Below are 22,959 nucleotides of genomic sequence, written 5' to 3'. Positions count from 1 at the left end.
ACTTCTTAAAATGGGCTATATATTATTTCAGAAATTGTTATTATTTTTATTTAATTCAACAAATAAAGCTGGGGCATGGTGCATACTCAGGGTTATTCATTGCAGCACTCTTTGGAACTGTAAAATATTGGAGCAAACTTTAATATCCATGTATAAAAGCGATCAAATAAACTAGAACACATATGTACAATTGGGTAATATATAGCTACAAAAATGAATGAGGAAGATCTCTATGAGTTATTAAGGAATGAATTCCAGGATAGATGGTTAAGTGAAAAAGCCAAGTGCAGAAGAGTACCTATAGTATGATACCCTCTGTAAGAGAAAGATGAACATATAAGAAAATACATTTTTTTTCTCATTTGTGCAAAAGATACACAGGAAGAATAAACCAAAAATGAAAGGGATTTGTTATCTATGGGGGTGGGGATTAGAAAGGAATGGAAAGAAGGAAGGAATGGGAACAGAGTTGCAGGGATGAGAAGGGAGTGACAGTTTTCTGAGTATGTCTTTTTGTATAACTCTGACTCTTAAAACTATAGTAATGCTTCATATACCAGCAAAATAGTCACACTATTAAAAGCAGTAGAGATGGGGGAACTCAGAATGGAATACAAGCACTAACAAATTAACCAAACTATATTAACTTACAGTTATTACATAATAACACTAAAGGGATTGGGGAAGATAAAAATTAACTTAAGTAACTGTAGAAAACAGTATCTTGATTGGATACTATAAGGCTAAAGACAAAAGCAACTACACATAAAGGTTGCAATCTAATAAAAGTGTTTTTCTCAGGGTTATGGGTTAACAATTCTGAAACTACTTATGTGTTTAGAATTGAACAAAGGAGTAAACACGGTGTAGAAAATGAGATCCAGTGTTCTCACTAGTGCAAAAAGAAGTATTTGGCTAAAATGAAACGTGCTGGATTAGAAACAGAAGTATTAATATAAACTCATATTTTAAAATACATCTCCAGTTTAATAGATATAGACACCTAGAAGTGTGTGTATGTGATTGGGTTAACATACAAATATACTTCCTTGCTCTGTCAGTGGAGCGGACCTAAAAGCAGTGACACCCTAGCAGCAATTAGCACACCTGGAAGACAATCTTTGGTTTTTAAGCATCATTCTCTAATCAAAGGAACCAGGACCACCTGGAGAAGTGATTGGCTCCAAGGCTGGAGCAGGGATAATACAGGGTGAGCCTGGAACATATTGTGGTGCCAGAAAAGGAAGATGCTTAAAATAAAATGAAAATTTGTTGAAACACCATGCAAGCCACTCTCAAGGAGCTACTAATTGCTAAAGCTGGTACCATTTGAGCAACAAAATAAAAATTGATAATACTGGATTTTAACTCATAGATAAAATATATATCCATAAATAAATACATACATACATAAGGAAAATGGACAACTTTCCCTTGTTGCAGATGAAATCCACAGGTGGATACTAAAATCACTGAGTGAAATTTGAAGGACAATCAGGATTTGCATAGTCTCAAAGTATCTTCCCCAAGATATCTATCTACTACAAAGAGAAAGGTAATGAATTTACAGTGGAGAAACCCAGGCACCACCTTAACTAAGTGAGCAGGGTAAACCCCACAAATAGTAAGACATATCAACATCATGAACTCCTTGCACTGAGAAGGATACTTCATCGTTTTTGTGCTATTTCCTGGCAAAATGCATAAACTCATTCCAGGGATGAGAAAACATCAGACAAATTCCACCCAAGGAACATTTAAAAAAATAACTGATCAATACTCCAAAAATGTGAAGGCCATGAAAGGAAAGACAGACTAAGAAATTGTTACAGACTGGAGGAGACTAAGGAAAAGCATTAAGTAAAATCAATGTGCGATCCTGAATAAGATCCTGGAAAAGAAAAAGGACTTGGTGGAAAAGTTTGTGAAATTTGAATAAAGTCTAAAGTTTAGTTAACATGGGGGTGGGGATGGGGTGGGTGGGTGGTGGTGGGATGAACTGGGAGATTGGGATTGACATATATACACTAATATGTATAAGATAGATAACTAATAAGAACCTGCTGTATAAAAAAATTGAATTAAATTTTTTAAAAAATTTATTTATTTATGACTGTGTTAGGTCTTTGTTTCTTTGCGAGGGCTTTCTCTAGTTGTGGCAAGTGGAGGCCACTCTTCATCGCGATGCGCGGGCCTCTCACTATCGCGGCCTCTCTTGTTGCGGAGCACAGGCTCCAGATGTGCAGGCTCAGTAATTGTGGCTCACGGGCCCAGTCGCTCCGCGGCATGTGGGATCTTCCCAGACCAGGGCACGAACCTGTATCCCCTGCGTTGGCAGGCAGACTCTCAACCACTGCGCCACCAGGGAAGCCCCTTGAATTAAATTTTAAAAAAGAATTGAAAAATAAATAAAGTTTAGTTAACAATATTGCACCAACATCCATTTCTTGTTCTCCATAAGTGTACAATGATTATGTAAGACATTAACATTAGGGGAAGCCAGTTGAGGGATATAAAGAAACTTTTTGTACTATTTTTGCAACTTTCTTGTAAATATAAAATTAGTTCAAAATAAAAATTTCCTAAAAAAAAAGTTTCTCTTCATATCTCACCGTGTTATACCACTTTTCATAGAAGGGGGAAATATACCTAAATATGACATAGGTTTGCCAAAGTGGCGGAAATGTAGGTGATTTTTATTCTTATGTCCAAACTTCAATAGTTTTTCAAAGCTTCTACCATAAGCACAATTACTTTATTATTAGCAAACAACATGTTTCTCTTTAAAATATGATGAAGCTTATTAAGAAAAATATGGGTGCTGAGTTTCTCAGACATTCAGGTACTATCTGTCTCCTCTTTCTGCTCTTTATCTGGACTTTCACAGAAATTATATACGTGTTTTTTCATTTACAGATTCATCATTTATCTGTGTATCCATAAACAATGCTTTAGTTTGGCCTGATTTTGTTATGTATATGTGCAAAATCACAATGTATTTAATCTTTCATGTCTTGTTTTTTTTCCCTGAACAAGATCCATCCCTCTGTATTATACTGGTGCTGAGAGCTCTAGTTTGGTGATTTGCACTGCAGTTTAATATTTCTTTTATACATGTGGCCCAATGTATTTACTTATCTAGTCTACCAGTCCTGGACATTCTCGTGGTTATATAATATGGCAAATTTAGCTTCTCAAAAATGGTCGCAGCTATTTCTCCTGACCCACATTCCCTTCTCCAATGTGTCTTGTCACTCCCCCATCAAGTCTAATTCTGGTCCCCTTGAATCTGAGTGACCTTGTGACAGCTTGCACCAATAGAATGTGAAGGAAGGGAGGCTGTGTGACCTCCACCGCTAGGTCTTAAAAAACAATGGTGCTTCTGCCTTATTTGCTGGAACACTTACGCTTCTGTTTCTGAACTATCTATCTCATAAGAATTTCGGTAGTTCTGAGACCACGTTGTGAGAAAGTCAAGCTGCCTGTGGAGACCACGTTTGGGCACTCTGGTTAGTCATAGCAGTTTTTGAACCATCCTAATACAAGGACCAGCAATGTGAGAGAAGGAGTCTCCAGCTGATTCCAGCTTCCAGTGGTCAAGTCTTTTCAGGTGAAATCCCAAACATCATGGCAAAGAGACAAGCCAACTCCACTCTGCTCTATCAGAAATCCTGATTTGAAGAATCTATGGGTATAATAAAATAGTTGTTTTAAGCCACTAAGTGTTGGGTGCTTTGTAGCCTAAACAGTAATGGTTTCAGTTTATTTTCAAATGTTCATTAGCTGGCCAGTTATTTATTTTTTTAAGAACTCTTTTTGACTGTAACCTACACTAAGAAACACATTTTACATCGTACGCTCACACTCACATGCGCTCATGCTTGCCCTTACTGAAACAAAATTTTGAGGAAGTAATAGATATTCCTTTTCAATGCAATTTGCTCTGCTATTTCTTCTTCTCATCTCTTCCCTCTCCTCTTTTCTCTTTAATTTCAATAGAGAAATCTATTGATTTCTTATCACAACCAAATAAATTGATTTAATAAATAATAGTCTTCATCAGCAGATTGACGGTATAGCTTAAGAGGTGATCTTAATCTCTTTATCTTTATATCTTGCAGAGTATGTATATATTTTGATATCTTATGTATTTTGCACTATACACAAGCTCACGCACATTTTACGCTCTAAACTCAGAGTTAAATTGTTCACTGGCCTAAGTCTAAATAAATCAATAAAACCGAAACAAAAAAATATGAAAAGAGTGAATCTAATAAAGGATTCTAAACTTAATTTGGATGTTGAAGTATATGGAAACTCCAAGAACCCATTATTGTTTCAAAATGAAAGCCTGAGAGAGGTTAGTGATTTGTCCCCTGGGCTGTCAGGAAGGGAATTCTGTGGCATCTGGAAGGAGGAAGGGTCCCTGCAGAAGGTGCAGGTGGAGAGTAGTTTAGATCTGGGGATGGGATGGAGGATTGGGTATCCTTTCTTGGCCCAGAAGAGCTTAAGAATATAAAACATAAGTGTCTACATATATACTCTTAAGAGTCAAAACACAGATCCCTTAATTCTGGCAAGAGCTTGAGAAGTATTCTCTTCTGTCTAGTAAGTGGACCCTGTGAGAAAGAATGACTTCAGAGATATTAACTACCTTTCCATTGACCTTACTATTGAACTCATAATCATTTTCCTAATCAATCTCTTCAACATCTATTTATTCAAAGATGTTGCTGGTGTCTTCAAAAGAGATGGTTCGATGAACAAGAATAGATTGCATTTGAGCCTGTGTATATTTTCTCTGTTCTTGACTCTTCCTTCTTTGTCTATCCTACTTCCTATTATTCCCGCAGCATCCCTTTACATTTCCCTCTCTGTTCCCCCTAAATTATATGAATTTGCTGGTTTGTAAATGTAAGTTCCATCCACTTACACAATATTGTTAATTCATACCTGGTGGTGGCAGTTTGGCATAGTTATCCATTGCTGTGTAACAAATTATCCCAGAATTTAGTGGCTTAAAATAATAATGAGCATTTATTATCTCACACAGTTTCCATGGGTCAGGAATTTGGGGGTGACTTAAGTGGGTGGTTTTGACTTGGGATCTCTGATAAGATTGCAGTCAAGATGTTACTCTGGCTGCAGTCATCTGAAAACTTGACTGAGAATAGAAGATCCGATTCCCAGATGTCTCATATGGCTCACGTGGCTGGCAAGTCAGTGTTGGCTATTGGCAGAACGCCGCAGCTCCTTGGCATGTGTACCTGTTCATCGGGCTGCTTGAGAGCTCACTCCATCACAGCTGGCTTCCCTAAGAATGAGTGATCCAAGAGAGCACAAAACAGAAGTCACAATATCCTTTATGACATAACTTCAGAAATCACAATATTCTATTAGTTCCATAGGTCAGTCCTATTTAGTTTGGGAGTCTGCACATGTGCGTGCATATCAGAGGATGAGAATTACCAGGGCCATGTTGGAGTCTGGCTATCACAGTTCTGGAGATGAACAGCTCTATTTCAGATCCCAATCCTATCACTTACTAGGTTTGCAACTTTAAGAAATTTACTAAACTCTATTTCTCAAGTTTCTCATGTCTAAAATTTGAATGAGGATAGTGCAGTAGATTTCACTTTTACTCCCAATTTTTTGCTGCCCTTTTTGGGAGAATTATACATCCCTGCCCACTAATATCGATTTATGACATGCCTACCCCTGTGAGGAGTACACTTCCACACCAACTTGATATCAGTCACTGCCATGGGAGTTGCTTTGGTAGATCAAATGTGAGTAGAAGTGAGGTGTACTCACTTTCCAGCAGAATCGTTAGGAGCAATGAGATCTTTTCATGTCGTGTTCCTTTAGTCTAGGTCCCTCCATGAAGAAAATGTGGAGCAGAACCACAACTGATCTATGAAAAAATGCAATGTGAGCCTGAAATAACACTTGCCATTGTCATCCACTTAGATTTTGGGGGTTTTTGTTATATAATTTAGCAAAATCTAACGGATACAGCTATTATCTACTCACTAGGAGTATGCTGAGATTTGATAAAATATTTTTGAAGTGCTTATAATACTGAGACATAGTAAACAACCCTGCATATTATATATTATCTATTACCTATTACTATGATTATACAAACCTAAATTCACATGAAATGAGTTAATAAGCAATGCCATTAATTAATTTATAATAAGAGATGCACTTGATATTGAAAATAAGTATCATAGGTGTACATACTTTCTGGTCAGGAGACCAAGATACAGATTAGAGGATGCTTTTTGAGCATATAGTTCGAATAAGGGATATTTTTATCAAGCAGTGGTCACCCAATCAATCAGCTCCTCCACCCTGAGGACACCTGTGTACAGTGTTTTGTTTTGTGGAAAAGACACACTGAACAAGTTACCATTCTACAAACTCTTCTTTTTCTAGGTGATCACCAACCTCCGTTTTCTCACAGTTGCTCTTACATGAATTCTCCAGACTTACAGTAACCATGATACTCCAATATAATTTATATCAGTTACAGTACAAATACAGTCAGTTACAATTCAGAATATTGCAATATATTTATAAAGTCTACCATAGAGTAAATACAATATGACAGTAAATACAATATGTTCTAAGCACTTTTCAAATACTTACTCACTTAATCCTTGTAATAACAAGGATTATTATAAGTCACTGGCACAATGGTGCTATTATTACACCATTTTCCAGAAGACAAAACTGCATCCAAAGATGTTAAGTAACTTGCCCAAGGACTTAAACTAAGAGAGCTTTCCTGTACTGTCTCTCCACCTTGTAAGATTATGCCTGTGACTAATTCTGCCATCCTTTATAAATTATTGTTATACCAAGTACAGTAAAATTTTAATTCTCATGTTTTGAAACTTTATTTCTTTTTTTTTAAAATAGATTTATTTTATTTATTTATTTATTTCGGCTGCGTTGGGTCTTCGTTGCTGCACACGGGCTTTCTCTAGTTGCGGCGAGCGGGGGCTCCTCTTCGTTGCGGTGCGCGGGCTTCTCATTGCGGTGGCTTCTCTTGTTGCAGAGCACGGACTCTAGGTCTCCGGGCTTCAGTAGTTGTGGCACGTGGGCTCAGTAGCTGTGGCTCGTGGGCTCAGTAGTTGTGGCTCGCGGGGTCTAGAGTGCAGGCTCAGTAGTTGTGGAGCACAGGCTTAGTTGCTCCGTGACATGTGGGATCTTCCTGGACCAGGGCTCGAACCCGTGTTCCCTGCATTGGCAGGCGGATTCTTAACCACTGCACCACCATGGAAGCCCTGAAACTTTATTTCTAAGCACTATTCTTTGATTTGGGGTGGGGTAGAAAGCAGGGGCTGGAGTAGGAAATAGGAAGCAATTTGTAGGACAACATACTTAGTTTATGAAGTCATAGTACAATCCTCATTAACTTCCCCCACAGTCTCCACCAGTGACCCCCCCTCTTCTGTGACACGGACAACTTAGGGTTTTGGGTTTTTGTTTGTTTTCTTTTCTTCCCCTTCACCCCAATTTTGGTCTCATATAAAGTGCCTCCACCCACTTCCCAAAATATGGTTCCTAAACTTTCCCTGTGGAGAAATTCTGCAGCCCCTAATATTCAGGGATTTAAGAGACCACAGATGTCACAAAGCCTCCCACTTTGTAAAATAGGAAACTTAAGCCCAGAGTGGTGAAGTTACATCCTGAATAAGCAATCACCCTCTGGACTTCCAGCAGCATGAGGACTAGGGCAGATATTCAGCAGCACAAATGCTTTAGAAAACTTTTGCTGCAAACACTGCTCTGTACATGAGTTGCTCAGGGAAGACCAATGTTTATCAGTTGGGTTCAGTCCCACTGATTGTCAGTGTATTAAAAACTGCTCCAGGGATTTTATATAGGATGAATTTAATAGAGGTAATCAGTGAAACAGATCATGAAAGAGTTAAGAAACCAAAAGAGAGATGAGGAGTAACCAAAGATAAGCAGCAGCAAGAAGTTGCCACTTCTCCAAGAGATAGGACAAAGGAAAAAGAGATGCTGCTATCATTTAGGAGTTGGGGCCAGCCCCAACTGGAGATCCAGTCTCCAGTGAAGCTGGAACAACACAGGCTGGTAAGACAGGAGTGGAGACCACCAAGAGACCAGCTATCTGGTGGGACTGGAGCCAAAGAGTGCCAATGAGGCTGGAGAAACCCCAGGAAGCAAAGGCAGGAAGGGCAGAAATACCTTGGTCTCACCAACACGTTTCACTGGGGCCTCCCATTGGCCATATCTACTGGAAGCCAGAGAGCGAGGGAGCCTGGGAATTGTAGTTTCCAGTGACATACAGCAGCTTCAGAGAATAAACAGGCAAATGACAGAAACAATCAGAAATTCAAATATTTCTGCGAATCTGATGCCTGAGCATGAGTCCTTGTATCTGAACTCAACCAGAGGTACACTTCCATCTTTAAAGACGCGGGATCAAGAAGACAGTTTCACCTTCTTTTAATCAGGTTGTGATATATCCAGTGTGGTGGGGATCCTCTGACAGAATCAAAACGATCCCTGCCTCTGAGGGTTCATATCCCTAAGTTATCCCCTTTTCTTGAGTGTGTGCTGCACCTGGTGACTTGCTTCTAACAAAGAGAATATGTTGGAGCTTCCATGGTGGTGCAGTGTTTAAGACTCTGCCTGCCAATGCAGCGGACACAGGTTTGAGCTCTGCACCTGGAAGATTCCACATGCCACGGAGCAGCTTGAGCCCGCGTGCTGCAACTAATAAAGCCCACGCGCCTAGAGCCGGTGCTCAGGAACAAGATGAAGCCACTGCAATGAGAAGCCCGAGCACCACAAGGAAGAGTAGCCACCGGAACTAAAGAAAGACCGTGCGCAGCAACGAAGACCCAACGCAGCCAAAAATAATAAATAAATAAATAAATAAAATTTAAAAGCCAGACTCTTAAAAAAAAAAAAGAGAATATGTCAAAAGCTATGGTGTGTCATTTTTGAGATTAGTTTACAAAAGGTTGTAGCTTCTATATTGGGCCCCCACATGCACTCTCTCACTTGCTCATTTCCTCAGAAGAAAGTCAGTAAGCCACCGACATGACAAGAAACAAGGATTTGAGGACTTCAGTCTAACAAACAGCCCCTGAGGAACTGAGTCCCTCCAATAACCAAGTGCACGGGTTTGGAAGTGGATCAGTCCCACATTGAGCTTTGAGATGATTGCAGTCCTGGCCACATCCTAAATGCAGCCTTGTGAGAGACCCAGAAAACCCAGCTCAGCCACGCTCAGATCCTGAAGCTGCTAAGTTTGAGGATAATTTGTGATGCAGCAATAGATAACGGATACATCCAGAGATAAGCCAAAGACATACAAGGGGAAATAAAGGGAAGAGAGGGCATGGTTTTCAGTGTCTATTATGTACCAAGCACATTATCCCCACTTAATCTTTGCATCTATCCTCTGAGGTGGGTGATCATCATTGGCTCCATTTTCCAGACAAGGAAACTGAAGATGAAAAGGGAAAATAATTTGCTCAAGGTCGCATTGTAGGGTTGCAATTGTAGGGTTGCAAAGTAGGGTCTGATGGCCACATCTGTGTTTTTATTTTCATTATTTCACACTGTTCCAGAACTCAAAACAACCAGCCCTCAAAGTTGCAGTCACTTCATTTGGATTGAGTACAAATAAAAAGAGTAAATTGTTTAAAGTCAAATGCCTTCTTGCTTTCTGAAAATTGTATACCCACTTCTTTCTCTCACAGAATATCATAACTCACCTAAAAAATAAAAAAAGGAGCAGGGCCTTATTTCTGCTCCTTTCTGCACTTAAAGATGGAAGTGTACCTCTGGTTGAGTGCAGATACAAGGTCTCATGCTCAGGCATCAGATTTGCAGAAATATTTGTTTGAATTTCTGAAAGTTTCCCTCGTTTGCCTGTTTACTCTCCGAAGCCGCTGTCACTGGAAACTACATTTCCCAGGCTCCCTTGCTCTCTGGCTTCCAGTAGATTTCACCAATGGGAGGCCCCGGTGGAACATGTTGATGAGGGTATTTCTTAAAGACTAAAGTCCAGAGAACAATATAAAATTGGTGTAACAAATAACCAAATTAAAGCAAACAAAGCCTCCAAAGAGACAGGCAGTTTTTAGCTCTTTGGGCTACTAGACCACTGGTTGCATTGTGTAATTAGATCATTACTTTTACGGTAATAGCAGCAAACAGCAACTAACCCTTCGGATTGGGCGCTCTTCTGAGGTCTTTACCTGTATTACCTCATTTGCCTTCCCAATAACACTATGAAGCTGATTCCCTGTGTGTGTCTTATTCTCACCTGCACACTTCCCCCATCCGTCCTTTTTACCAGGTACATGACCTGGGCAAGTTAGGTAATCTCTCTGTGCCTTGGTCTCCCAATCTACAAAATGGGACAATAATAGCACCTACCTCATGACATTATGAAGATTAAATAAAATAAGTTAGTGCTTGAGTGAGCATTATAATCTAATGAAGTGAGGTAGGAACCACATTCCTCCCAATCCAACTCTAGTTTATTTATTTATTTATTTGCGGTATGCGGGCCTCTCACTGTTGTGGCCTCTCCCGTTGCGGAGCACAGGCTCCGGACCCGCAAGCTCAGTGACCATGGCTCACGGGCCCAGCCGCTCCGCGGCATGTGGGATCCTCCCGTACCGGGACGCGAACCCGCGTTCCCTGCATCAGCAGGCGGACTCTCAACCACTGCACCACCAGGGAAGCCCCCAACTCTAGATTTGATAGCAGTAAATTTGGGTAACAAGGAATATTTGTCTGATTCTGAGGCACAGCTTCTGAGTCACAGGTGAGATCTGAGCGGCGTGGTTCTTACTGATGGAGCCAGAGGACCGTTCTGTGGCTCCATAACACAGATGCCGGGACCGGCACCGGAAACCCGAGCTGAGCCTGTAGTTCCTGAGTGACTGGGTCCCACTGGGGCATCCGCGGAGTGCATCGGTGGCAGAGTCTCCACGTATTTCAACACTGACCACCTAGTATGAAAACAAGGTACTTTTAAAAATTGCTCCTTAAAAAATAGCTGATGCTAAATGGAGAGGAAAGAGAGCGGGAAAACATTGGGCAAAAGAAAGGGTGGCGGGGGTGGGGGTGGGGTGGGGGAGGAATACAAAGGGATAAATAAGAAATTTCAGAAAGAGCTGTTGGTTTGTAGCGTTCATGAAGAACATTTGAGAAGATGAGACACAAGGTGATTAGAATAATGATTAAAAAGTTCGATCTCAGCCCATAATGAAAGCTGTTTATAGCCCCTCCTTCCCACCGACTCCCTCCTCTAGAGGTCATTAACTCCTCCTAACAGGTCTTCGTACTTTGGGCTTTTGTCTGGTTGGCAGGCACAGTGTCTGTTGTGTCTGCTGGAACTCGTGGGCAGAAGTCGGCAGATGCGCAGTGCCTGCTCTCCTGCAGCTCTGAGTCACGTGCCAGGGAAGGGGACAGCCTGATGCACAGAGGGGCTGTGCTCCAGAAGGGGACCCAGTGCCTGTGCTGTTCCTTTTCATAGAGAAAGCATGAGACCAGACTTGAATAGGAGAAGAAAGCTTTTCTGTGAGGGTTTCAGCTGGGAGCACCAGCCTCCCAACACCTGAGAACATTGGCTGATTCTCCCACAGGGAGAGAAGCAGCCATTGTTCCCAGTTCATTGCCAAGCAACCCAGAGGAAATCCCTGGGGTCACTGGTTAAACAGCCCTGCTTGTGTCCTAGCAGTGCCTTTGCTCATGGCATTCCTAGCCATGCTGTACTGACAGTCCACACTCCCAGCATCACTCTCCACCAGACCTTGGCCACCCTCCCAGCAGGCATCTCTCCCCTCTGGGAGTAGGAGGAAGGCTAGGGAGGGTCTCACTGAGCAGGTGACATTTGAGCAAAAGCCTGAAGGAAGTGAGGGGTGAGGCAGGTGAGGATGTGTGAGAAGAGTGTGTCAGGGTTCCTCATAAAATTTGGAAAGTCGATATGAGAACCCGGCAGATGGGAAACAATGCAGAAGAATCCACAATAGGTGTGGATCATAGGACTGTGGGAATTAAATCAGCCCAGAGACATGGGGCTCATTTGGGAGGTGAGACAGAACCCTTTTAGGTAGGAAAACAGCACAATAGCGTGAGGCAACATGTGTGCACGAGAGAGAGACGGAGACAGAGTCGTGAGAGGTATGAGAGTATCTTTATGGGGTAGAAACAAAGGACGTTTAAGGTAGTGCTGTGCTGGTAAACGTTTAACAACTGATTCTCCAGGAAAACTCCCCAAATACTGATTTGTAGCCAGTTCTTGTTGTGTAAATACTCCCGCTATGGCCAATTCCAGGCTACCGATGTTACCCTGAACACGGAATAGAACGCAAGGAAGGTTCAAAATGACATGTAGATTTTCCAGTGGAGGCCTGAGAGGATGAAGACGGCGAGAGCAGAAATATAACTCTGTGGGTGACGTGCACAAACCACTGGTCTGTTTTGTGACCACACAGAGACCAGCTGCTCAGGGCCCCAGTCTCTTCATCCACAGCCTGAAGGACTGAGCTAAAGGAAATCGAAGTTTCCTTCTGTGTTCTCCCCTTCCTTTATTCTTTCCTCCCAAAGAGCCACTGTATCTAGGGCCCCTTTCCTTAATGGCCTTCCACATATTTCTTTTCTCTGCCAAAGTTGCACAGGTACCCAGTAGGGGTGATTCTCCATATCCAGGGAGTCAAGCTGAACCCCAAATGGAGTAGGCACAGTTTAGAGCATCCCTGTCTTAGGAGTCTCTGCTCTTGGAAAGGTGGCTCAGCTGAGTTCGAAATGCCCACCCAGTCCACTGGGGCTGCTGCTTCTGAACCTGGAAGAGAGCTGGTGGCAGGTGAGTGGGTGCGTCCACTGCCATTTCAACACCACATGTCTGCCAGGCCCACTCCTCTGGAAGCTTCCTCCGGCCATGGGGGAGTGGCTGCCCGAAGCAGGCAGTGGTCTGGCTTATCACAACCTAAGTCACCTCAATCTCTGCAGGTGGAAGCTGGCAAATCCCAACTTGGAAATCCCAACATCCTCTTCAACTGCCCACATTTGTGAATGGATCAACAGGTGAGAGATCATTTCTATCTCTACTTCTATCTTTATATAAGCTTGCACATGTTTATGTTAGGTTTTACAAGGAACAAAGTGCTTTCTCACGTGCTCTCATTTGACTGGTTTTTCAAAACTCTGGGAGGTGCTATTATCCCATTTTACAGATGAAAAGCCTGATTTTTCAGGGATGGCAGGTGACTCACCCCCAGTCAGACACTTGGTAAATGGCAGAGCTGGAATACAGACCCAAGTATTTTCATTCCAGATTCGCATGTCTTTCCAGAATATTTCACTGCATGTCTGTGCTGTATGTACATGCATATGTATATGTATGTGTGTACACACACAAACCACTTTGTATAGACTTATATAGGTATTTTTTAAGACTAAGTTGGGTGTGTCCTTCTTACAACCCAGCCTTAGGAATTTATCAGCTATTTCCTGAGTGATTAGTACATGCCAGGCAAAGTCAGACACCAGCTGAGAGCTGGCAATACAGCAGTGGACCATCCAGACCCCCAGTCCCCAACACACAGACACTAGAGGAGCAGAAACATTCTTAAAACCTGACCTTGACTTAAGAGGAAAGAGCAGAAGGGGCAAAGGGGCAGGCAGATTGGGAGGGTGTGCCTTCTAACTCCTGCGTGAGGAAATGGCCTTTTAACCAGGTAATTAATGAAACTATCTTCCTCTGTCTTGGTACCGTATTTCATTTCTTCATGCCAGGCTGGAATTTGGGGAGCCTGATCCTATTACAATTTATTATATATAACTCTCACAAAAGAAGTAGTGTTGAAAAATTAAATAATTTTGTTTGTGCTGTTCTTTAGAATTCCAAACATTTTTTTTTCATTTTCATAGTTAATTAAGGTACGTATTACCTCCATTTTACAGATGAAGAGACTGGGGTTCAAAATGAGCTTGGCTAAAGCCACAGTTTTCTTTTTTGCGGTACGCGGGCCTCTCACTGTTGTGGCCTTTCCCGTTGCGGAGCACAGGCTCCGGACGCGCAGGCTCAGCGGCCATGGCTCACGGGTCCAGCCGCTCCGCGGCACGTGGGATCTTCCCGGACCGGGGCACGAACCTGTGTCCCCTGCATCGGCAGGCGGACTCTCAACCACTGCGCCCCCAGGGAAGCCTCAAGCCACAGTTTTTAAGGAGAAGAACCTTGAGTCCAAGCCAAGAGTGACTTGAATTTCTGTTCATTTTCCACCATCCCAGAGGAATATGCGAACAATTTCCATTTTGCTGTACATCAGGGTTTGTTATTCTGGAATTGCTTTATGTGCCTACCAACAGGAGACAGGTTACATGAACTGTGATGTACTTGTGATGCATTCACAGTACAATACCATGAGACAGTGTACAGGATGTCCCCTATGTTCATATCTGGAAAGTTTCCCAAGATATACTGTTATAGAAAAGAGTAAGTGTATACAGTCTGCTATCTTTTAAGAATGAAAACTGGGGGAGATAAAACATGCGTTCATTCTTGACTCACATCAGCACGAATTAACAATAGGCAAATACACAAGGAAAATAATGTTACCTAGGGAGAGTGGGGTAATCCAGTGAGGAGTGGATTCTCAACATATACCTTGTTATTTTGATTTGGTTGAACCCTGTGAATGTATTACTTATTCAAGAAATTAGGTACATTTTGTACTAAAGAGAGCTTCTCCACAATAATATTTACCACCCCTTCCCTTTTACTCTCCTTATCCCGAAGACACACAGTACACACGAAGAAAGAAACCCAAGTAAGTTTTTAATAGGAAAAATTTGCAGGTACAGAATCAATCAATGATGTCAGAACACAGGTGCCAATCCATTTATTTCTGAGAATTGATGAGTTTGACAGACACTCTGGATCTAGGCATCTCTTTGTAGTGAGAAGCTTTTGAAACCTAAGGGGAGAGAAGAAACCAAAGTAAATGTATTTGGGAACTTCTTTCTTAACCTTCCTCAACATATGCAGAAAAACTTACAAACCTCTTTCCTCATAATGAGTTTGGTTCATTCTGTGTATCAGCCCTTTTCATTTCCTCATATACACACTCCCCATGGTAAGAGGACCCAGCCTCCCCGGGAAATGCTCTAATTTCGCTCTTCAGATAGGGCTGCCAGATTTGGCAAATAAAAATACAAGATGCCTAGTTAAATCTGAATTTCAGATAAACAACATCTTTTGTTGAATTACAGCATGTCTCATGCCATATTTGGGGGCATACTTATACTAAAACAATTACTTGTCACTTAACTGAAATTCAAATTTAACTGAGCATCCTATATTTTATCAGGCAACTGTAGACTCAGATGCTAACTGGAGGGAGCTGGTTAAGTGCACTTGAACATTTTAGCCCAGAGGGACAAAAAGTACCTAGCCCGGTGTGCTACCAATAGAACTTTCTGCATTGACAGACATGTTCTACATCTATCTGTCCAATGTAGAAGCCACCAGCAACTTGAAATATGGTTAGTGCAACTGAGTACCTGAATTTTTAATTTCATTATTTTATTTAAATTTAAAATGCCACATGTGGCCAGTGGCCTATCTTGGACAAAGTAGCTCAAGTACCAGTCATGTATCTCCCTCCAAATGTAGCAATTGGAATTTAAAACCGAGTGGTAGCTAAAAAGGTACATCACCCGGAAATAAACTCACAAATCCCTGCGGCTTAGTGATTATTCCGTTTCCGTGCAGATATAAGTTCTGTTGCCAACACATTAATTCTGAGGATTCATTCTGAGTATTTACTGAGGATGTGACATGCCAGGGAGTGGAGATGTATGATAGAATTTTTCAACAAACTTACCCTGTAGATGATCGTGTAAACTGTATAATCCAGCATTAGACTGTAAAAGCCACCAAGGTGCCCTATGTGCAGAGCAGGCATTGTAAGGGGATGAAACAGCATTGATTTGGTCACACACATCAGCTGTGTGACCCTTTTCCTTCCATGACTCTAAGCAAGCATTAGTAACCACAGACCCAGTAGGGTATTAGAGAGGATTCTTTTATACATGGTATCAGCCAGCAGAGAAGACAGGCCCTTAAAGAAAACTGAGCTTCCTGGGTCACTGAGGCTTATCAGGAGACATTAAGTCTGGTGAGGTTAGTGCAGAAACCTGGCAAAAGGTAGAGTGTGGAAGACAAATGGTGTATATGGTACTTCCAAATTTCACTGCGGTCCTGGTAGCTGCATAGGGCAGTAGGCAGTGCATTAACAATGGTTAGTGGGCATTTTTACACAGAAATTCAGATAACCATGTGCTTTCTGGGCTCTGAGAGGGCTTTTGGGGCTACAATATCCATTCCCTGGTTCATTCACCAGCGAGTTGAGTCCCAGACCTTCTGTTAGATGTTAGGATGTCACAGACCAGGTCCCACTTCATGAAACAGAGAGTATAATGGGGAGAGGCAAACAACAAGGGAGCTGATAAATAAAATCTTAGAATGTATTTTAAAGAATCTCAACAAGATGATTGATAGAAAGTAACTTGGAGTGAGACGTGAGCAGAGGCAGGTTACTTATTTTTTTTATTTTTTTATTTTTTTGTGGTATGCGGGCCTCTCACTGTCGTGGCCTCTCCCGTTGCGGAGCACAGGCTCCGGACATGCAGGCTCAGTGGCCCTGGCTCACAGGCCCAGCCGCTCCGCGGCACGTGGGATCTTCCCGGACCGGGGCACGAACCCGTGTCCCCTGCATCGGCAGGTGGACTCTCAACCACTGCATCACCAGGGAAGCCCGGAAGATTACTTTTTTATTTTACTTTCTATACTTGAAGTTACAAACTTAATTCATGCTCCTTTTAACAGTTTACACACATGTTTATACAGGTTAATCTCTCCTCATATAACCTCACATAATGGGGCTTTTATTTCTAGATGGTAGACACCGTCTCTTCCCTAGTTTCTACCATCTATCTATCTATCTGATATTGCTTTGCTTTACAAAAGGTTGAGTGTGTCTTAATAAATTTTAATATATATTGCCAGGAAATTTTCTCAAAAGATAATATGACTGTGGCACTCCTTCCTCACCCTCAGCATCCTAGGTATTATTGGTTTTAGTGGTTGTCTATCCATAGGTGAGAAATGCTATTCATTTGTTGCTATGATATGCATAACCTAACTTTTAGGAAGGTGAACAGTTCTATGTATTTTGGTTTGTTTTTTCTCATATGCACTATTTGAATTTAATAAAAGGTATAAAATATCCTGTTCAGTAATTTTTTTCTATTATTGTTTGCCCTTTTCTTAGCAGCTTGCAGGTCTTCCTTGTAAATGAAAGTCATTAACCTTTTGTGTATAATGTTTTACAAATCCTTTATCCCAATTTACTGCTTGTTTTCTACTCTTTTTATGGAATATTGCATCTTAAGTTTATTTTTGTCCTATGTGGTCTGTGTCCCTTCCTATGTGGCATTTGTGTTTCCTGCCTGGCTTAATAATGACACCTTCCCCTCAAAATACATACAAAACTGAATTTATACAAAGTGTGTCCCTAAAATTTCATCTAGTATTTGTATTTTATACTTAGCTCTTTAATCCATCTGGGTAGGTCTATTTCAGATAGGCCTGTCTGGAGAAGAGCTGAGAACATGCTCGCCAGAAGAAAAATCAGAGGATGGGCACTGCAGAGAAAGAGACCAACAGTACAAATGTCTTGAAGCAGCAAAGGGCTTGGCAGGTGGAAGAGAGATCAGTGTAGCTAGACAGGGAGATGGAGATGAAGTCAGGGAGGTGGGCAGGCCAGGGTGGTCATGGATGGCTCTTCAGGTCATGGTAAGGAGTATGGTAAATAAATTAAGATATGTGTTAAAGGTATAGGTGAAGTGACTTACAGATAGTTTGGATTTGTGGAGATGAAGGAAAGGGAGCAAGGCTCATTCCTAGAATTTTCGCTCGAGTAAATGGACTTACAGTAATGTCATTTACTGAGCTGGGGAGGATTGGAGGGAATAACAGGCTTAGGAAGCATAATGTAACTCTTGTGTCTTGAATGTATTTAGGTTGAGAGGTCCGTTAGGGCTTCAAGTGAAGGTGTCAAGTAGAAATTTGTATGCACACATTTGCATTTCAGGGAAGACAGCAGGACTGGAGATGTAAAATTGGAAGTTTATTGCATATAGACAGACTTTGAAACTACAGTACTGATAAAAATCATCAAGGAGACAGAGTAAACAGGGGCTAGTACTGAGCTCCAAGGTTCTAAAATTTAGAGCATTTTCAGATAGAGCCATTTTGAGATAGATTTTGAATGCAAGGGCAATTTGTCATGGCGTAAAGTCAGGGCCTGTACTTTCAGCTCAGGCTATCACTGAGTACAGGAAAGAATAGACATGCTCAGCTGCTGCTGCCTGGTGCTGTGAGAGTGAGGAACGTGGTAAAAGTTTAAGCTCCAGCTGGCAGACAAGCAACATACAGCAGAGACCCTGAAACTTAGCACACTTGCTTCTTTCAGAAAGAACCTCAATTATAAGTAACATGTGTAAGTCTAAGTCTTAACAGGTGCTTGTTCTATCACCCTGCCTAAACTACAACTTAACTAACAACTGTAATCTAATTAAGTCCAATGAATTTCTGATATTTTTTTCAATATGACTACATTAATTCCATGTCCTAGAATTCGTTTTATTTTAAAGTATACATGTTACGTTCCAAATTCTTTTGGTGTTATAATGATTATACTTACTGAGTTTTTTCATAAATTTGTCTACTTATTAATGATACAGTTTTATGGGTATAAATATAGACTATAATCTGCCTTTTGGTAGATCTCCTGGTGATGCTAATCTTATTTTGCTACAAGATCAAGGTACTGAAATAAAATAGAGAGGGAAGAATACTGGGGCTACATGTGAGCCCTTATTCTCAATTTTGGTATGTATGGGGATTCCTCAATTAAATTCCTAATGTTTCCTAGTAACCCACATGCATTATACTTCACAGGAATATTTACATTTATAATTATAATTCAGGCTCGACAGGCAACAAATCCCTAGAAGGTAACCTACTTCTAACCTTAAAATATACAATTTTTTTTTTACAACTGGTTATAAAATGTATCACACTTGTAAAAAAGAGTTCAAATGATACATTTAAAAAATAGAATGTGAATGAATAATGGATGGAGTAAAGGAAAGGATATTGCTGCCTAGATTATTTGGAAATTTTAAAGAAGATTTTATATTTGGCGATGCTGTATCAAAGTGATCTGTGTTGTTCGGAATATGCTATATAATTGAATGATGATTCTGTCTCAGCCTCACATCTCAATAAATCCCTTTAATACATATCTTGTCCCTGGTGGCCAGGTGTCTTCAGTAACTGGAAGCCCTGGGTTTACGATTCACATCAACTTGCCCCAATTTATATGGTTCTCTCCAGGACCCTTGAGGCGTGGTAGATGGAGACCTACTCAAGGGCTGGAAACCAACTAAAGCTACTGAGAGTTTATTGCCCACTAGAGAATTTTCCCAAGTGGTAACTAGGGCTTTTGGATATAAACAGTGACATTTCAAAGTAGGAGGTGAAGAACTATGTTGGAGAGGGGAAGCTAGGCCAGAGCTGTGAGGAATGTCCTCTGCTTGGGGAATAGCCTCTTAGCAGTACCTCTTAGGTAAGAGGTTATCAATTGGCACCTTCTGTGTTTCTTTGAAGCTCCCAAAATAAGTTGCCAATGCAAATTGGATTTTTCAGAAGGGATTTTCTACTGGTAAGAGAAGATATTATTAGCAGCCTTTAGTCTGGCATATAATTATTACCTCTGGTAATAAACTGACCCTCTAGAACAAAGTACTTCCTGATGGCCCAGCCACTGACTCAGCTCAACATTTACTCAATGTGGCCCAGCCACTGACACAGCTCAACATTTACTCAATGTCCGATTATCAAGTGTTTATTGTATGCCAGGGTCTATGCTGACTATCAACAATTTAACAAGATGTGGTCCTTGACTTTAAGGAGGTCTCAGTGAAACACATAAAATTAACACGATGTATCATTCACTCTTAAGTAATCCAAAACAAAGTTTTGTTATTGGAGCCCAGAGGGGAGAATTCAAGTCCTCGCTAACTCCTTTCTTCACCTACCACAATAAATTAGTTTTCAAGTCCTTTGGTTCTTTTTTTTTTTTTCCTTTGGTTCTTTACTAAACCATCTCCCCACTTGTCCCCTTGTTTCACTTGTCACATACTAAATCAAAAGTGTATTGGTTAACACAAAAATATGTGGCTAGCACACTGTCAGGATTTACCTCCCTCCCTTATGTAGATTCCAGGGAGATTACCTCTCCTCCTTCTCTTAAATTTTTCACAGAATTTACGATACAATTAGTAACATTCTGGTATGTGGGCAAAGTTAAATTCATTATGTATTGAATTTTTACTCCTTTCATTATTCTGACAACCTCTTAGGGAGCAGTTGGTTATAAAATTGCCAGTGGTTAGAAGTACTGACTTCCTGACCTTGGGGCTTAGACAAGTTTTTTATGCTGTCTTCCTGTCTCTTCATCTTTAAAATTGGGATAGGAATAGTACTTATCTCTAAGATTGTTGGGTTAAATTAATATGCTGGAAGCATGTTGACACACAGTAAGTGCTTACTAAGTGTTGGCCATTACTCGAGCACCCCGCGTTCTAATTTCAGAACCCACACTGCTGAATCCACTCTTTTCATCACAAGACAAGCAAAGGCATACAGGAAGAAATGGACGCCGGGAGAAGTTAAGCACCTAGCCCAAGGTCACCCACCTAGTTAAGTGTTGGAGCTGGGTTCAAAGGCAACCTGGAAAGTCAATGAAAAGTATCCCAAGGCTTATATAAAGCAATTGCAACCTAAGGATCCAAGTTCTCCAACATACAAGAAATGCTGGGCGTAAAGAACCCGGTCCTCTCAGTGGACCCCTACCTGAAATGCTGTGAGGCCGGACCTTCCCCAAACTGATTTTCATTCCTGCTATCCTTAAAAATTAAGGAAATTCTAACGTGCGGCCATCAAGGTGCTCACTTCTTTTTCCGCCTTCACCAAACACCCAGACCCTCTAGCCCCGGTTCTTTGGCTGGTAGTTTCAAGGCCGGGGTGGGGGTGGGGGGTAGGGGGATGCGCGGGAGGAGGGGAAGAGAGGGATGGAGGCTGCCTCAAGACCGCAAAGTGTCTCTGCCAACGTGAGAATGAGAAAAGTGCGTTCACGGGAACCAGATTCTGTTTAGATTCTCTTTCCCCACACACTCGGATCTGAACGCTCCAAAAGAACTGATGCCACGCAAAATGCTTCAGTGAAGCTCCAGAGATGTTTGAATGAGGGTGCGTCTACCCTGGGCCGCACAGGTCCCAAGTTTTGGCCTACTCAGGCTCCTTGCCTACTCATCCAAGCACAAACTGAGTCATGCGGAAGAAATGTTTACTTGATGAGACTCAATCCCGGAAAATAGGATCCTAGGAATTTTTGCACAGTACCAGATCGACACTTTTGGGTTGGAGCAGCTAACTTACCAGATCCCTAGTAGTTAACTATTTAGGGAGGCCTGCAGCCCTACTCTATCCCTTTTGGGGCTGCGTTAGGGGCCTAGGCGTTTGAACCTCTATTAACTATAGTTCGTTGAATGTCAGGCACTAATCTAGGTTACAGGTGTTAAGCGGTTTGTCAAAAGAAAAAAAAAAAAAAATCAATGGAAACACCACCACTCTATCCCCAATTTACATACAACAAAACTACCAGGTTAGAAATTGGCCCCAAATCTCACAATTTGTAAATGTGGGGAGAAGCCACAATTAGAGTCTAGATTCAGTCTGTTCTAAGCTACCATTATGTTAACTCCAGGTAATCAAGTTTTCAAAAGCCCCTTTCAGTACGTGGTAAATTTCAGATGATACGCTGAAAGTTAGCGGGAGCAGAGAGTCTAACTCCCTTGCGGGATTAGGAAAGACGGGTTGTCTGCAGCCTAGAACGAGGCTTCTAAGAGGTTCTGGCCATTTCACTCGGCATGTTCATTTGAGACCACCGTATATGCACCCCTGCAGTTAAACCGTGCTTAGGCTTTACTGACTAAAGGCAGATCACTCGACTGTCTGAAACGCCTAACCACTTCGTGGATCATTAGACCTTAACCGATTTACCGCGTTCTGCAGAGAGGCAGATTTCTAGTAACAATGAGAGCCTTTTCTAAAGATCTAGAGAGATTTTTCTTCCACTTGTTATCTTGGATAAAAATTAACTTACCTTCCTTTTTCTTTAATATTCCAAGTGGTGTTAGCTCTTCCTTTGAAATAGTGGGGGGCTCTGAAAAGAGCCTTTGGGTTTGAAAGCACTTCCGGAAACTCAAATCCCTGTCAAATCACTTGCCCTTGGCCTTGTGATGGCTCTCGGTCTTCTTAGGCAACAGCACCGCCTGGATGTTCGGCAAGACCCCGCCCTGAGCGATGGTCACGCGGCCCAACAGTTTGTTAAGCTCCTCATCGTTGCGGATGGCTAACTGCAGGTGGCGTGGGATGATGCGAGTCTTCTTGTTGTCGCGCGCCGCATTACCAGCCAACTCCAGTATCTCAGCCGTCAAGTACTCCAATACCGCTGCCAAATACACCGGCGCGCCAGCCCCGACCCGCTCAGCGTAGTTGCCCTTACGAAGTAGGCGATGCACTCGGCCCACGGGAAACTGGAGACCGGCCCGCGAAGAGCGAGACTTCGCTTTAGCCCGAGCCTTACCACCTTGCTTGCCACGTCCAGACATCGCAAAATAAACAGAAAAAAAACAAACAAAAAAAGAGTACTTCTTAAAACAAACCAAGTCTGAAAGCAGATAGAACACTGCTGCTTTTATAGGCATTTCCTGGGGAGTAAATCCGATTGTCTGATTGGTTAGTACCAAGATTCACCT

At 41.8% G+C, this 22,959-nt stretch overlaps 2 protein-coding genes across 2 annotated transcripts in view; one reads left to right on the top strand and one right to left on the bottom strand.

Moving 5' to 3' along the window:
- The window catches only part of LOC114907282, a 111,343-nt gene that overhangs the window by 27,186 nt on the left and 61,198 nt on the right, over positions 1 to 22,959 (top strand). The gene's annotated exons all lie outside the window — the stretch shown is intronic.
- On the bottom strand, positions 14,832 to 22,856 carry LOC114907310 (histone H2A type 1-C). The gene is made up of 2 exons (XM_029242825.1): positions 22,305 to 22,856; positions 14,832 to 14,984 (listed from the first exon to the last, which is right to left on the bottom strand). The coding sequence occupies exon 1, from the start codon at positions 22,810 to 22,812 to the stop codon at positions 22,420 to 22,422; it is 393 nt and encodes a 130-aa protein (XP_029098658.1). The 5' UTR covers positions 22,813 to 22,856; the 3' UTR covers positions 14,832 to 14,984; positions 22,305 to 22,419.

The sequence above is a fragment of the Monodon monoceros genome, unplaced genomic scaffold, assembly GCF_005190385.1.
Source record: "Monodon monoceros isolate NGI ecotype Baffin Bay Population unplaced genomic scaffold, NGI_Narwhal_1 Super_Scaffold_3, whole genome shotgun sequence".
NCBI lineage: Eukaryota > Metazoa > Chordata > Mammalia > Artiodactyla > Monodontidae > Monodon > Monodon monoceros.
Note: the sequence above shows the minus strand (reverse complement) of the source record. Positions and strands in the feature narration are given on the sequence as shown.